At 52.0% G+C, this 15,770-nt stretch overlaps 1 protein-coding gene across 3 annotated transcripts; it reads right to left on the bottom strand.

The window, feature by feature from the left end:
• Positions 1-105: 105 nt before the first annotated feature.
• On the bottom strand, positions 106-15,342 carry LOC6507508 (3-phosphoinositide-dependent protein kinase 1). Of its 3 annotated transcripts, none has more exons than XM_001955824.4 (6): positions 14,743-15,342; positions 9,281-9,674; positions 8,900-9,211; positions 2,821-3,936; positions 2,487-2,761; positions 106-2,200 (listed from the first exon to the last, which is right to left on the bottom strand). In XM_001955824.4, the coding sequence occupies exons 1-6, from the start codon at positions 14,806-14,808 to the stop codon at positions 1,838-1,840; spliced, it is 2,526 nt and encodes an 841-aa protein (XP_001955860.1). In that variant the 5' UTR covers positions 14,809-15,342; the 3' UTR covers positions 106-1,837. The 3 variants fall into 3 exon arrangements, with proteins under 3 accessions (XP_001955860.1, XP_014765284.1, XP_014765283.1); XM_014909798.3 differs by lacking the exon at positions 14,743-15,342 and adding an exon at positions 12,306-13,232; XM_014909797.3 differs by lacking the exon at positions 14,743-15,342 and adding an exon at positions 12,016-12,189.
• Positions 15,343-15,770: the final 428 nt, after the last annotated feature.

The raw sequence follows: 15,770 nt of genomic DNA, 5'->3' as shown, positions 1-15,770 counted from the left end.
CTTTCGAATAATAACTTCCAGCAGGGAGAGTTCTTGCGTTAAAGAAATCTGCCAATTGTCGAACCAAAGCAAACCGAAATAAAAACAAATTTGGTTGAATTTTTGTAGTTTCGGAAAATGTTGTATTTTTGCTTTAATTTTTTTAATGATCTTTTAGTGATACGTTCATTTAGAATTTTTTGTTTTGCTCTCTGTTTATGCATAATATAATATGCGGTGTGAAAATTTGTTGCTTTATGCTCCTTCTGTGTCTGATGTCTGTCTACATGCTATTTTTTAAATATTTATTTTACAGGTGAGAGAATCTATAAGCTCTCCATAATAGGCTCTTCTCCATAATAAATCGTAATTTGCGTTTAATTTAATTAATTGTATACTTATGTAAATGTGTGTTCTTGCATTCTGCAATCTTGCGGTAAATTTAACTTACTTAAGGTTAACAAAAATAATTTACTTAATAGTTACAAACAGAATTAGTTTATATTTATACCGACTTCTGCAGCTCACGCCCACCGCCCTGTCCGATCGTGGGGATCGCGGGCGGCTAGGGGCGATATGTATATACAAAATGTATTTTTTGCTTTCTTTCAACTTCCGTTAGCTATTTATACTCCTCCGCCACTGGCTTAACACGTAAAGATAGGGGTCTAGTGGTCTAGGGATCTAGTGATCTAGTGGTGGTAGTGATATAGTAGTAGGCGCAACTCAGACGTTTACAGAATTCAACTAATACGCTTGAGTTTTAGAAACTTTACCCTTTAAACAGTCTGTCTTATGTTAATGGTTAGCTATTACAAATACGGTTTACATTTACACTCTGCTGTATAAGACTTCCTGTGTAGACACTCCACTGGAACCTCCACTGCGCGCGCTCGGCTCTTATCAAATAAAAATGAAATCAAATTCGGAATTCGCCTTTTAGTTAGGGTTGCTGTTGCAATTAGAGTAGCTCAAGTCTTATACATTTCTTTATAGGGCAATTGGAAAACGAAAACGAAAGAATAACGACAATTTCAATTAGCGTAGAGCATTAGATTAGAATTAACTAGAAGATGGGCGAGCTGGCAGGAGCACTCCCCTCACATCGCCTGCCAATCTGTCCGCTTAGGGTTTCTGTTGCCGTGCGCACATTTATGCATATATATATATATATATTGTACATAGTTACATAGTTTCATTGTTTACAAAATTTACATTTGGATACGTGATTTTTGCCGCCTTAACACAGAAACACAAACTTAACTTCCTCAGACAGAGAATACGTAGAGATAAAGTATACATATTAATGTATATACATCGTATATATATATTCATATATAGTTCCACCCATTTTTCTATTGTTTCACAAATTAAATAAACTTCTCCTCGTTTTATGAAATCAGTGAAGGTCCGGTCCAAGCCCAAAATCCTATCTGCTCCCGGATCCGATCCTAGTTCAAATTCATTTAATTTAAATTGTGACTAACTACGCGCTAAATACGACTACATATAGGTATTTATGTATGTTTCATATAAATATTTAATTTAAGTTCGAATTGAATTACTTAGCCGTTACTAGTTACTTTAGCGTATAGATTAGTTTAGTTTAGTATTCTTCGCCTAAGCACAAATGATGAACATAAATTGGGTTCTAATTAGCACTAAAGACACGAACATTAGTTCCGCATTATCACCTACTCCTATGGCTACTTGCTAGTCCTAGTCTCCTAATCCTACACTTCTCCAGCGCCTATTCTATTCCCGGCTCTTCCTCGCTATTGTTTGCACTAAATTTCCACTAAATTAGAATTTAATTTCACTTTGCTACAACTAGGGGTCATCCGCTGCGAGCGCTCGCTCACTTGGACGCCGTTTTTTTGCTAGGGGAGGTCCCTGTTCTGCTACTGCTGCTGCTGCTGCTTCCTGTCGTCCGGCTGCCCGCCGCAACTGATGCTGAAGACTTTGACGTGCTGACTGGCGAGCTGCGCCGCGCCGTAGGAGAACTGCTTGATGCGGCGGCCGAGGAGTTGGCGACAGACAGGCTATTGGTGCTACCGCTGGAACAGGATGCTGCCGACGCTGCAGAGGAAGAGACGGATGCTGACGTGGATGTGGAGGTGGAGGCACCCTCACCGTAGGTGAGCTTGCGCATATTTTCAATGGCCTCTGACCAGTGGATGGCGTAGCCCTCGGGGTCATCCAAGTAGTAGGTGCGATTTGGCTGCAATGCAAAAGAATACACAAATTAGTTGGCGCTCGTTTCAGGTCTTCACCCCTTCCTATTCCAGTTCAAGTCGCTTTTTATCTCTGTTGCGTGTGCAGTTTTCAATGCCGCATTTAATTTGTTTTCATCGCCAACACGTGCCGGGGCCATAAAGTGCCCCCCAAATGGCTTTTTAGTGGGCGTGCGACCGAGACAGCCATGACGTCACCCTCCATCCGTCCCCCAACCGGCAACTAGCACTTTCCACAGTCTTTCCACCATCTACGACCACCTCAACACTCACCGTGTGGACAAAGAAGATCTTGAAGTTCTTGTACTCGGCCCGCAGCTCCGGGCTCCAGGGGATCTCGCCCTTCTTGATCATCGCCACGGGATCTATGTAGATCAGCCGCGGCCCGGTAGTCAACAGCAGCATCCGCTTGCGGGCGAACAGACCCTTCCGCTTGTTCACAAAGCCTTTCTTGAGAATCACCTCGCCGTCGGCGAAGTGGTGCCACTTGTCAGTCTTCTGCTGCTCCAGTCGCTGCAGCTTCTCGGCGTCGCTCAGGTCGAAGGAGTCTGGTGGAGAAAGGGCTAGTTAGTTCTGATGCTGTACCTCATCGGTTTAAAATACTCACTTTTGGCAGTGGAGCGCTTGGCGGGCATGGCCACGCTGCTGCCCACGCCCAGTTCGGCACTGAGCAGTCGGGAGATCTGGCGCTCGTCCAGACCTGGCTCCAGGTCCCCAGGCACGCTGTAGCTGGAGCGGATGTCCTCGTCCTGGCTCACGCCCGGCAGGTAGGGGTAGATGGGCGGCGGGGTCTCCTGACGAAGCGTCTGCCAGTTGACTCCGGCGAAGAATGGGTGCGCCCGGATGCTCTCATAGTAGCCGAATTCGTCCTGGGCGCCCAGACGGTCGCGGGGGTCGATCTTGAGCAGCTTGCGGACCAGGTCCTCGGCGTCCTTGTCAAAGCCCTGCGGGAAGTCCACGGCGCAGTCGAGGATCTCCTTGAAGATGATGTAGTCGTTGCTGCCGCGGAAGGGGGGCAGGCCAGAGATCATTTGGTAGATGATGCACCCCAGTGCCCACAGATCAGCCGCCGGAGTGATGGGTCCGTTTTTGAGCACCTCCGGGGAGACGTACTGCGCCGTGCCTACGAAGCTGCTCCGCCTGCCCCTGTGACGGGCAGAGCGCCTCTGGCGGTGCCGCGGCGAGTCCAACTCGTCCTGCTGCTCCTCGCCATCGTTCTCGTCCAACTCCTCCGAGTCGCGGTCGTAATACTCGTCCTCCTCGTTGTCGGCCCGGTCGAGGTCCTCGTCATCCTCGTCGGAGTGCTGACGCCGCTGCTCGGAGCAGTGCTCGGCAGCCTCGTCCCGTTCGCGGGGGGTCATGACCTTGGCCGAGCCGAAGTCGGCGATGAGAGTGTGCATGTCCTCGTCGAGCAGGATGTTCTCTGGCTTGAGGTCGCGGTGCACCACGTTGCGGCGGTGCATGTGCTCGCAGGCCAGGAGCAGCTCGGCGGCGTAGTGCCGCGTGCAGGCCACGTCGAAGGAGCCGACGCGGTTAATGTAGGGCAGCAGGTCGCCCTTGCGGGCGTAGGTCATCACGAAGTAGAGCGATCGCTGGTCCTGGAACGTGCACGACAGGGTCACGAACCCGGGCACGTTGCTCATCATGTGCATCACCTCGCGCTCCCGCTTGATGTACTCCTGCTTCCGTTCGCGCAGGATCAGTCTCTTCTCGCACACTTTGACTGCAATGGGAGAACGGATCAAGGTTAATAAATGGTAAACTTCTGGCTTATTGAAATGAATGCAGAACGAAAGGAAAAGGGCAATCGACGGCGAGGGACAGGAATCTAGACGAAATTGCTAACTCAACAGCGAGCCAAATGAAAGCAAGCGTTGGGAGCTGGAACTGGTTTCCGAGTCCCTCTTCCCCGTCGCGGTGGGAAGTCGGAGAACAGAGAGAGCTCCGGCGATTCTCCGAACTGGTTGTCGCACCTCCCTCCCGCCTGGGGCATCCGGCCTGCCTACAACCGAGGGAGGCTACTCCCCGGAGCCCTCCACCGGCGACCTGGTGGGCTAACGGTACTGCCCATCCGAGCCCGGTTAACACCGCTTATCAGCGACAGCCCCCTCCGCCCACTGGTTCGAAATCAGGCGGTGTAGGAAAATCACAAATCCAATAAAAAAGGCTAAAAATACCAGGTCCCAAGGGGTGTATATATTGCGCGAATACGTAGTACACTTGCCCACACCGAGCGGCGTACACTATCGAAGATGTGTGGTGGGAATGGGACTCAACCGCTGCGATCTGTCCACAGCTTTCCCCTATCAAGATCAAAACAAACGCCCTGCCAACAACTACCGCCGACCAGAACATATACGTACATATGTACGGGCTGGCATACCTATTCAAAATCGAATTCGGTCTAAAAAACATTGGGACGATAAGTCGTGGGTCGAGTGGCAGCAAAACAAACACACAGAGGAAAACAAAACACGGCAATTAAAAGATTAACGAAGCGAGCGCGGCGCAGCAACAAATTATCGAGAAATCTGAAGAAGCGCGAAAATGTTTTTATGCGTTTTAAATTTCCCATTCGGCGGCGGCGGCGGAATGGCGAAAAGTGCGTAAAAATAAGCTTGACCTTCAAAAAGCTGTTGCGCAAAAAGCACACTCTTACCCCACAGGTACTAGGTACTAGATACTAGTACTAATACTAGTGCTTATACTAGTACTAGGCATGAGCTTGTAGGCACGATTATCGCCTCCCATCCGACTGCATTGAATCACAAATTATTCGCATGCTTGCCGCCCTGCTCCCTGTTGTTTGTGCATGTTTGGCCTCTTCCTTGTGCTTTAATTTAAAAAGTCACAATTACTTATTCCCCTCCAGCTCCAGCTCCTCCAGCAGTCTGATATTTTTCGGTTAGCTTCTATTTGCCTTTTCGGCTGGGTTTAACGGCCCCCTGATAAGCGTAGCCTTGAACTTGCTGCCGCCAGCTGCCGTTTCTGCTTTCTTCAACTTGCAGCTTGTGCACCAACAACCACACCAAGCCAACAAAAACAAAGACAAACATAAACACAAACAAGAAGCCAGCCAGGCCCTGAGCGAGCCACCAGCTGCAGATGAGGCACAATTCGCAGTCTAAGCATAAATATTTGCCGAAAGCTTGCTTGGCAGCTCCGCTTCGGGTTCCCGCCAAAAAGGCTGGCCAGAGAACAGCGGAATCGGGAATTCAGGGTTTATTTTCGATTCCATAGGGTGTTGGGTCTAGAGTGGCGACCAAGTCATAGAAGACACACAACATTGCATCGAATTCGGAGCTCAATCAAAACAAAGTCTCGGCTTATAAACAAACAACACGGAGCCCCACGGAGAAGAACGAGGACGGCTCGGGAGTGCAACTCGCTGGGACTGGGGCTGAGGCTGAGGCTGGGGCGTGTTGCAGCTCGCTCTGGGAAGGCCAGTGGAATGCAATCCAACGGGTTTTAGAATGGCACGGCGAGAGCGGAGATCGACAGACTGCAAATTGCAATGGATTGTTGTTGCGCCATAAAAACAGGCAACAAGTCATTTGGCCAACTCGCTTCGCCAAGCCAGGCCAGCCAGCCAGCTTACGGCTCGCAGCTACAGGTTCTATAAATAAACCGAAGCAAGGAGCTATTCTGCGGCCTATCCGGAGGACAACGACCATGCAGAGAGGCGTTGGAAAACTGGAAAAGCCCGATGAGGAGGAGATGCTGGAGTCTTCAGGCTTTCCCATTGCAAGATCTAGTTTTCGGCGCAAGGCCACTGCGTCCCTCGGAGAACCGCTCCGCCCGCGGGGGAGGCACTCGCTATTTTTAGAGAGATTCCCCTTTTGGGGCCCAGACACAGGCGGCCCCCGCACAAATAAATCTCAGAGTCGATGCCGATTCTTCCCAGCCGCGCTCGCAGACCAGATCCAAAGAGCGCCACAAACGAGTCGCTGGCAGCGCCCTCGCCACTCCACGTTTTAATTTCAATTCCATTAATTGGCCCCATGACGTAACAGACTGCCAGAACTAATTAGAATGTGCTGGAACGGGTATCGGGAGGTCTTTGAACGGCAGCCCGAAATGCCACCAGGGGGACACTTTCATCGAAAGCCCCCCCCAGTGCCCGAGAAGGGGGACTCGCCCAGACTCCGCTCTGTTCGTCGGTCGTAATCACTTCTGTTGCCTCTTTTTATTGCCATTATGGCTCTCTGTTGCTCCTCGCTCGCTCGCCCAGCAGCAGTTTATTGCCCCTTGGAGCCCGAGCTTCGCGTGGCGAGGGGACTCGGCGACACCCAGACTGCACGCAAGGACTTCGACCGCAACTACACGCCATGCGAGTGCCGGGTGTGTGCGAGCGAGTATCAGAAACATAAAACGAAATGGAACAGACACTGCCCTCCAGCCCGTCTCCTGCCGAGCTCTTCCTCGTTTCAGCGAGCGACTTCCTGGCGCTACTTAATTTCGGCCATAAAGGCCGAATGTCCTTGGCACGTGCAGGGCCACCCCCTCGACGCCCCGGCAGAGAGCGAGGCACAAGGTGCAAAGCGGGCCCTTCCTACCCCCAGGTCCTATCCGACCCCCGGTTGAATGACCCAGTTCGCCGGCCCGCTATCGAGTTGCAGCCAAAACAAGCCCCTCAGGAGCCCATTTCGGTTGAATACCCTCCGCCAGCTGCGACTGCGCAGCAGCTGCTGTCCAAAAATAAGTGTGTAATTAAAAATAACACGCTGGAAGCAGCCGGGAGGAGCTGGCTGGCCAACAGACCCAACAGAGCCATGAGGGGAAAGCAATAACCCCAGCGAAGAGTCTGGAAACGGGTTCTAGGCTTCCCTAGGAGTTCAAGGGGGAGGGGCATTGCGGGTACTTGTACTTGGAAAACGCTCTGAAGTGCCCTCTCCAAAGACAATGTATCCAGAAGATACAAAATCGCCTGCCTGCACATCCTCGCGTTGCCTGGCTGCGTGGGTGAGGCGAAGACGGAAAACAAACAGAAAACTAACAAGGTCTGCCAATCGCTTATCTCCCGAGGAGCCTCCGTGTTCCTCGGGGAGATCGACAGCTGCATCTCAGACAAATCATCCTCAGACAATGACGTCTGCGCGCAGGATTATCTTCCGGCTGCGGCAGAGGGAGAGGGCAGAACGCTAACACGTGTTGTCGGGAAAAGGCCTCACCGCGACGCCAGGTAGGGGCGAGCGAGCTGGCCTCTTGTTGTTGCCCCAGATGATGAAATAGCCGAAAGGCCCAGAGCCCAATTTCGTATTTCGCCGCTAGTATGGCGTCAAACAGACGCCTGCCTGCGCTGCTGTCGTCATTGAAGGCAGAAAAAACAAAACAAAAAATAGAAGCGAGAGGAGGTCGAGCACGGGGCTGGGCGGTGGGGCGAGAACGAAATCGAAAACTGCTGCGTTCATCGTGAGAGTGCGTGAGCGTGTGTGTGCGAGTGGGTGGGGTGGGAGGGGCAGTGGGAGTGGGAGGTGGGTGCGTAGCCAGACACACAATTGTTGCTTGCTACGGAACGCACTGCGCTGTGACCTTCAAACTGGCCGACATTTCGACTGCAAGTGTTTGTCAATATTTGCGAGTGCTTTGTGCCACATCGAGTCAATGTCGAAAGTGCACTGGCTCAGGAGGGCATCTGCGGCAGAGCCCCTGCTCTTCGCTTTGGAGTACAGTAGGCACAGGTGTTGTCACTCTGTTGGCAATGTCCGGAGTATCGTGCCGTTCTGCCAATGCTGCACTATCGAGCCACCCCCCCGCGACAAGTGCATTCCGAGAGCCACGCGCCTGGCCCTCCCACTCCGCCCCTGGACGAGCTGCTGCCGTCTGCAGTTTATGCGACACGTGCCGCTGCCGGCTGGACTGAGCTCTGCTGCCACATCCGATATCGATTCGCCGACTGTTTTGCCGCCGGAGCCGCGCTGCTGCTGTGACAACACATGCCCCTCCGCCCCACCGGCCCACCCCTACGCCGCAAAACAACTGTGAAAATCTTGGGCAAATTGGCTTAGCACAAATAAACAAGCTGGAAAAACAAGTAGTCTGTGGGCTGGGGGCTATCAGCCCCGAAACAATGGGGTTAGAAATCTGGGGAGCAATAAGAGCCACAGCTGCTTTCAGCCCGCTCCGGACTGGTTGAAACTGCAGGGCGGAGGGGAGTCCCCACTTGGCAAAACAGCTGATCAGATCTCAGCCAGCTCAGCGCTTTCAGGTTCAGCTCGATTCCATCGAAATGCCACCAAAACAGCTACAGCTACTCCGAATGCGACAACAGCGTTATCACCAGCTGATAACAGCCAACTTTCGTCCATTATCCGGGCCATTTGTTTGGCTTGCCGATTGCGTGCGCCGCCGCCAGCCCATGAAGTCACCAATAACAAATGGGTCACGTGAGCGACCACTGATTCTGGCCACTTCTCACTATTTTTAGGCGCACTAAAATGTCACCGATCCAGAGCCAGCCCCGGTCGGAGCTCATGTCATCCCAATTTCGCACACAACCGCTCGGATAGCGAGCACAAGTGGGCAGGTGACGACGGCGGGGGCATCGTTGGCGTCTACGTGGCGACCGCATTCTCGGCTGGCGCCAAGCAGAGGCCATACAACTACAAGCGCGGCTGCCAATCGGGTGCAAGCGAGTGGGCGTTCTGTGGCACACTAAGCGAAAGTGAGGCGTGTGGCAGACTTACTTGCATACTCGCGGCGGGAGTGGATGTCCACCGCCAGGTACACCATACTGAAGCTTCCCTCGCCAATGTAGCGTCCGAAGATGAAGTCGTTCGGCGACCGCCTGGCCGCAGGATTCTGTTGCTGCTGCTGCTGATGCTGATGTGGCTGCTGCTGCTGCTGCAGTTGGTGCGTCTGTAGCTGCATGTTGCAGCTAAATTGGACATGTTCCAATATCTGGTACTGCTGCCGACAGCACAACTTGCTGCACTGCGGCGTGGTGGCCACCGACGAACTGTTGCTGGCGACCGCCGCCGCCAGAGGCGAGGTGTGGCCTGAAAGAAGGGGGAGAGTGTTAGTTAGCACCGGCGGGCGAGAGAACTTGGCAGATCGAGGGAACTCACCGTTTGTCAGACACTTGTTGCCGCTGCCGTAGCGGCTATTGTTGTTGTTCTCCGCGGCCGCCGAGGCCGATCCGCAGCCGCAGACGTGGACGGCCGGGGGCGCCTGCTGCAGCCGCTGGGCCGCCGCCGCTGTGGTGGCCATGCCCACCACCACGGCCAGCTCCGTCAGGTAGTTCGACTCGCCCAAGGAGACTGCTGCTGAGGCCTTCTCCTTGGCCATAGCCGGCATGGTAGCCGCTGTAGGCGCCGTTGTTGTGGTGGCCGCAATGCTGAGCTGCGGCTCAATGATGTTGCTGCTGGAGGCGGCTGCCACCGAGACAGAGACGACGGATGCCCCTGCGATGCTGGCCCCGCTTGGTGACTGGAGCTGCTGCTGCTGCTGTGCTCCGTTAATCTGCGGGGAGAGAGGGAGGAGAGTGTTATTAGAGCTGTTAGATTCCATGCCAGAGTGTCTGGGGAGTAGGCATCTACTCCCGATCCCAGCACGCAATAATTAGGCTTCTGCTGCGCAGCCACAGACTATTTCTGGATTTCTGGAGAGATTGGTGGCGGCAGGGGGAGGCCCAAAGCGGAACTCGAGAACAGGTCCGCAAAAGCACTTCCAAAGACAACAGACTCAGCCGAAACTACAAAGGCCCGGCCCGGCCGCCCCTCCGTCCGCCGCTGACGTCAAGTTCATTGCCGCGCTCTGTGGGATTTCGGCGGGTTCAAGGACTCGGAGCGGAGCACAGAATGAAAACAACAATGGAGTTCATTGCCACCTGTTTGCGTTTTCGTTAGAAGCCTATGCTGCCGCTATGCTGGCGGTGCTGGACTTTGGCTTGTTTTGCTTTGTACTTTGTTCGTCTGCTCGTTCGCTGGCCGACCAGTTTCTCGGCTGCTGGGGGGTTGGGGGGTTGGGGGCTGGGGCATCCGACACTCGAACAGCGCCGCCGCAGATACCTTGCCCCAACTCCGACCAGGCTCCGATCAGCCCAGATTATTAATTATGCAACAACAGCAGCGCCCCTCAGACAAAGCCCATAAAACTAGCCGAACCGAAATTTGAATAAAAATCAAAAGGCCATAAAAGCAAGGTGAGCAAATGCGTCAATGAAAGTTTGGCTTTTCAGCTGCGACTGGGCTGATTTCGGAGCGCCAAGTGGGGCTTAGATCTGTGGCTATGTTGGAGGCGGAGGCAGGGGCAGGTGCAGAGGCTGGGTAGGTCCTCCATGGCGTGGCGGGGAAGGCCCCAAGGGCCTGGCCCTAAAACAGGTGTATTATCTGCGCGGGCCGCAGCTCCTCGACGGTTCAGACGACGTGCGTCACACACATCGGAATGCGGTTGGTTCACTTTTCAGAGAGGTTCTGCCTCCGGCGCGGCGGCAGCCCGCATGGAAATCGGAGGAGTCTCTCGCTCTCTATGTTAAGACATGACCTCAGAAGCGCTACACCCACGAGCCATTCCAATTCCAAATCCAAATCCAAACAAAATAAACATTTGAACTCGGCCGCGGCCGGGGCCGCTTCAACGCTGCCTCCAAAAAGCTGCCAACCTACTTTTTTTTTTGCCTAATTTTTGGCTCTTTATTTTCGGCTAATTAAGCCGCATATCTGCGTCAGCGGCTGGAGCTGGGGAGCTGGTAGCTGGAACTGGTCGGCCCATTGGTGAATGGCGAGCGGAATACATGGAGAGAAAAAACAGGAAATTCCCAAACTCAGGGGCTATCGAGTCCATTACATTGCCGGACCCCGGACCAGCTCCTACGTCAGACAGCGCCTCATTTGCATGAGTCGGGCCAGAAAGTGCGGCAAGTGAGTGTACAACGGAGCGGCGTGGAAAAATTCAGAGGAGCGAGCAAGCCGCCCCTCCAGTGGGGCCGGTGTGGCCAGTGTGGGTGGCTGGGCCCCCGCCCCCACCGGTGACAGAGGCGCACTATATGTATGTAACCGTAACCGATCTAGAGACGCTGCCAAGAACCGCTCGCCATCTCGGTGGCGGCAGCGGCGGCGTCTAGACGAAAATGACATTTAAATTAATCTATTTTATTGCCAGGCCAACGCCGTTGGACGTTTCTGCCGCTGCCTCCTGCCCCGATCCGCCCCGGACGGGACGACTCAGCCCCATGTGTCTGTGCTGGGGCCGTATTTTTAAACGAAATGCTCGCCCGTCTACAGAATGCAGCCAATTGAAAGCAAAAATGCAGCAGCTGGGCCGGCGGGCGGGGGGCTGATTAGAAGTGGCAGAAAATAAACAGAAGGAGGGGGGGAGAGGACGCGCCGCCAAGGTATGCGGCCAGAAAGCAGCCCAAGTCTCGGATCTGGCGCCAAGGGAACAATTATCCATCTTTCGATTAAGCCCCAATCGGAGGCGAGTCCTCAGGTGGGAGGCACTCAGGTGCTAGATGGGGCGTGGTGGGCGTGGCGCGGCGGGCGGTGGAATGCCACTTCTGAAAAACACTTTTTTATGCAAACAGCAATAAAAATTCGCGGAAATTTTTTCATCGCTCCCCCGTGCTTCTTGGCTTGTATTTTTAGCCAACGCCTTGGCTGGTTCTCCGCCGCCGACTTTTGATTTTTATTGGACGGGCCAGCGAGCGGATCAGACGATAATTTCGCGGTCCCTCCAGCCCCTTCCCCCGCCCCTGACCATGCTTCCCTTGCGAGACATGTTTTGAATATTTTTTGGGCCCGCCGAGTGGGGTAGGTTTCGCGGACTGGCCACGGACTGGACGGAAGAAGACCCGAGACAGTACCTGCACAAGAACCGGGTTATTCTCCATTCTGCTGCTGCTTCTTCTCGCACTAGAAACCGAAATTTTGAACTTGGGATTTTCTCAGCTTTCGACTCGCCTTGTGTGACGCCAAAGGCCAGGCCTGCTTTTCTCGCTTTTCAGGGAAAAGCGCATAGTGGGACTGCGCTTATGAATGAAATGGCTTGTGGAGCGAGGGGGAGGGGCGACGGCAATGCAGTTCCATTGCGCTCGCTGGCCCACTTCGCTCCTGCCCCCCACCCGACCCACATCCCCATCCCCCTCCCACTTACGTGTCCGCGCTCGGGCATCGACTGTTACAACACTGCGTACTCTCTTAGCTCCACTCTCCGAGTGCGTAGAATGGGGCGACGGAGACAGAGAGAGAGAGAGAGAGAGAGAGAGAGAGAGAGAGAGAGAGAGAGTGAAGAGAGAGGGACGGCTGGCTGTGTATGTTGTAATTGCGATTCAGGGTACAAATTCCAATGGGCACACGCAGCAAGAGGAAGAGCGCCAGCACAACACACACACAACATACGACATGCGACTCACGACACACAACCACAACAAAGCGCGCGTATTTCTCGGATCTGTTTCAATTTATTTGGCCACTTTGATTTTCCACACTCTTGCTTTTGTTGCTCAGCTCCCGCTTCTGCTTCTGCCTCAGCTTCTGCCTTCGACTGCACAGATAAATTTGAGTAATAATCGCGTTGTATATGTTGTCGCAGCATTCGACCGGAATTTGCCCGAAACACAGCAGCAATGGCGAATTGTAGGCGACGCAGTAGGAAAATTTTTGAGAAAGAGACGACACGAGACAAAGTTGTGTCTCGCTGTTGTTTTGCTTTTTCTGCTGCTGTGTTTTTATTGTTGTTTCTGTTGCGTAGGTGTTGTATAGCTGTATTGGCTTGTAAACAAGGACTTTTTGCTAATTAATTGGGCTACTAATGAAAACAATCGGCGATGAACACAGCACGTTGCGGCAGAAATCGGTTCTTTCTGTTCTGTTGTTTTCCACTTTATGTAATTTGTTTGGCCTTTCGCGGAGTATTATTTAATCGCACCACCACACCGCACATATCGATATATACGAGTGTACAGATACAGATACAGATACGGATACACTCGATTTCAAATGTTTCTGTTCGAGCACTCAGTTCGCTCCGAACAGACTCGGCTCTGTCGCGCAACGCTGCCGTTGGATTTTCTAATTGGAGCTAGGGTTGCCATTGCAGCCGAAACAGAGCTCTGTTAGCTAGAATTCTAGCTGCTCTCTCTCCTGATGATAGGTGGCAACACTGCTAGTCCCCCCGAGACCATGATTGAGGGCCCGGGGGAGAGGTGTACAGGGCAGTCGTGTTGTAATTTTAATCAGGGTACCCATTTTAAATTTTATTCACTTTATTTTATGAAAATTAAAGAGTTTTCGAGAGCATTGGCACCTTGTGGGGTTTGTTCGTTCTCCCAAAATCACCCTGTGTACATAGTGCTCACAGATCTTAACAGTCCCTGCTAATTAACAGTTTGCTCTTTTCAACAGAATGTTATTCCGAGAGGCACAACACAACATGTTGGCAGCAACCTTGCTCGACAGCCCGAGCATGTTCGAAGCAAACTTGCTAAAAAAAAAATAGTCCGGGAGCGGGCACCAAACAGAAGTTAATTGTAATTTTTCTGAAAATAATGCCTATGAACTATGGGAAGTACCATTTTCCACAAAACTAAGCCCCATTGCAGCTCAGATCTTACACAAGAATAATCGAACAAGTTTCAATCCAGAAAACAGCCTCTGAGCAAAGAGAGCGCTTGTGAAACGTAAGAGCGACCGCATTCCTAACTGTAAACAAGCAAGAAGCAGAGCGCAATGGCGAGGGAGGGAGATGGCAGAAGAGCGGCGAGCGAGAAGGCACAAGAATGCGGCGCTGCTGGAAAAACTCGTTTTTCCTGCTGGAAAATGTGGAGAAAAAGAATTTAAGGAATTTTCGCGCCCCTAAGAGAGCGGGTAAAAATAAACCTCAGTGGAGTAACACGAACGGGGGAGAAAACGAAAAGGAATACGAATACACACGAAACAGGGAAGTGGAAAGTGGAGAAGGAACGGAGGCAGCACGGAGGGAAAACAGAGCGGACAAAACAAAATGCGTAAAAAATGGGGGGGGGCAAGGAAAACTGAATTGGAACAAGAGGCGGGCGCAGGGCGGCGGCGAGGGTGGATCGACCGAAACGCGAGACAGGGACGGAGCAACGAGGAGACTACGGAGGAGACGTAGTAAACAAAAGCAAAAACAATAACAACCCGAGCGAGCAACAGACATGCAAGTGAAAGGCATCTGCGTTTTCCCTGGCTCGCAAACTGTGTTTTCGCAAAGCAGAAATATATGTATTACATAGCTAAGTCGGAGATGGAAAATGGAGGAGCGGCGTTGCATAAAGTTCAATAGATAATTACTAGCGTGCTGCTGGGAGCTGGGAGTCGGGAGTCGGAGCTCTCCTTCAAGAAGCTACGGTTCCGGAAACTTCCCAAACGGACAGATCCGCCCCCGATTCTGATTTTCTATTCTTATCACTTGTGTTGGAGTGGAAATTTTTGGAAGCCCCGTTTTTAGAAAGCGAATAAATAGAAACCAGCACAGATTCCAAATAAATATTTTTTTTAAGGGAAATTTAAGATTTTCTAGGGCTGTTACATAAATGCTTAGTGGATTTCTGGGCGGGATGTTTAGTTACCTTGATGGACTTTAGCTTGCGGACGACGAAGTTGTTGAGTTTATTAGACCAACTTTTACATTTCATGGGTAGGCCGGGCTCCTCCGCTCCGGGAGGGAGGCTCTGCTGGAGAGGGAAGACGGCGAAAACAACGGTAAACTGAATGTTTGGTCAGCCGCTATCCTCGCTCATCTCGCGCTACCCGCTTTCTCACTCGAGTTTCTGCTGCCTGCTGCCCACGGTCTTTTGACTAATTATCGCTCTGTTTGTTTCTTTCCACGCTTCACTTGTGGTTTCACTTTGACGACAAATTACAATTTATGCAATTTTGTTTTATTGCTTGCAGTTACAGTTAGTACTACACACACACACGCACACAAACACACGTACGCGTGAACGTAAACACAGTCTGACGCTTAGCGACTTTTCGAGAGCTCCACAAATACTGCTCGCACACTTCCGATATCCGATCCGAGGTTCTGGGTGTCGGATTAGGGATTGAACACAAAATTCGACAGATTCCGAGCCGAGCTCCGAGAAAGATTTTCAATCATCCGCTCCGCAACCGCGCAGCTCGACACAAATTTTACGAATGAGGAGTGAAATAAAGTGTCAGAGCCGAGCACGAAACGGAACAAAACAATCAACGCGTTCCACCCTCCACAATCCACAATCCACTGGGGGGAACAGGGAAACGGAACACGAAAGAGAGAGCATGGAGTGAATTTTTGAGCAGCATTTCAATGAATATTTGGTTTTATTTATTTTTAGCATATTTTATCGAGTTTAGGTGGACTTTTCAGCACACCACCAGCACCACCAGGCCCGAAGCAGCACTGCAACAGTCCCGAATTGATTAGTGGACTTCAAGTGAAAGACAGTTATGCGACTGCTTTGATGGCGATTTGCAAGTCATGGTTCCGTTATTGCCTCGATGGCGAGCATTTGAATGCGACTCCCATCAATTATTTATGAGCAAGTGACGCACTTGTTTTCTCCTGGCGTCTATTTGCTGTTTTTGTTGCCCCACTGGCCGTAGAACTTTTGTT

Source organism: Drosophila ananassae, chromosome 2R (genome assembly GCF_017639315.1).
Source record: "Drosophila ananassae strain 14024-0371.13 chromosome 2R, ASM1763931v2, whole genome shotgun sequence".
Classification (NCBI taxonomy): domain Eukaryota; kingdom Metazoa; phylum Arthropoda; class Insecta; order Diptera; family Drosophilidae; genus Drosophila; species Drosophila ananassae.
Note: the sequence above shows the minus strand (reverse complement) of the source record. Positions and strands in the feature narration are given on the sequence as shown.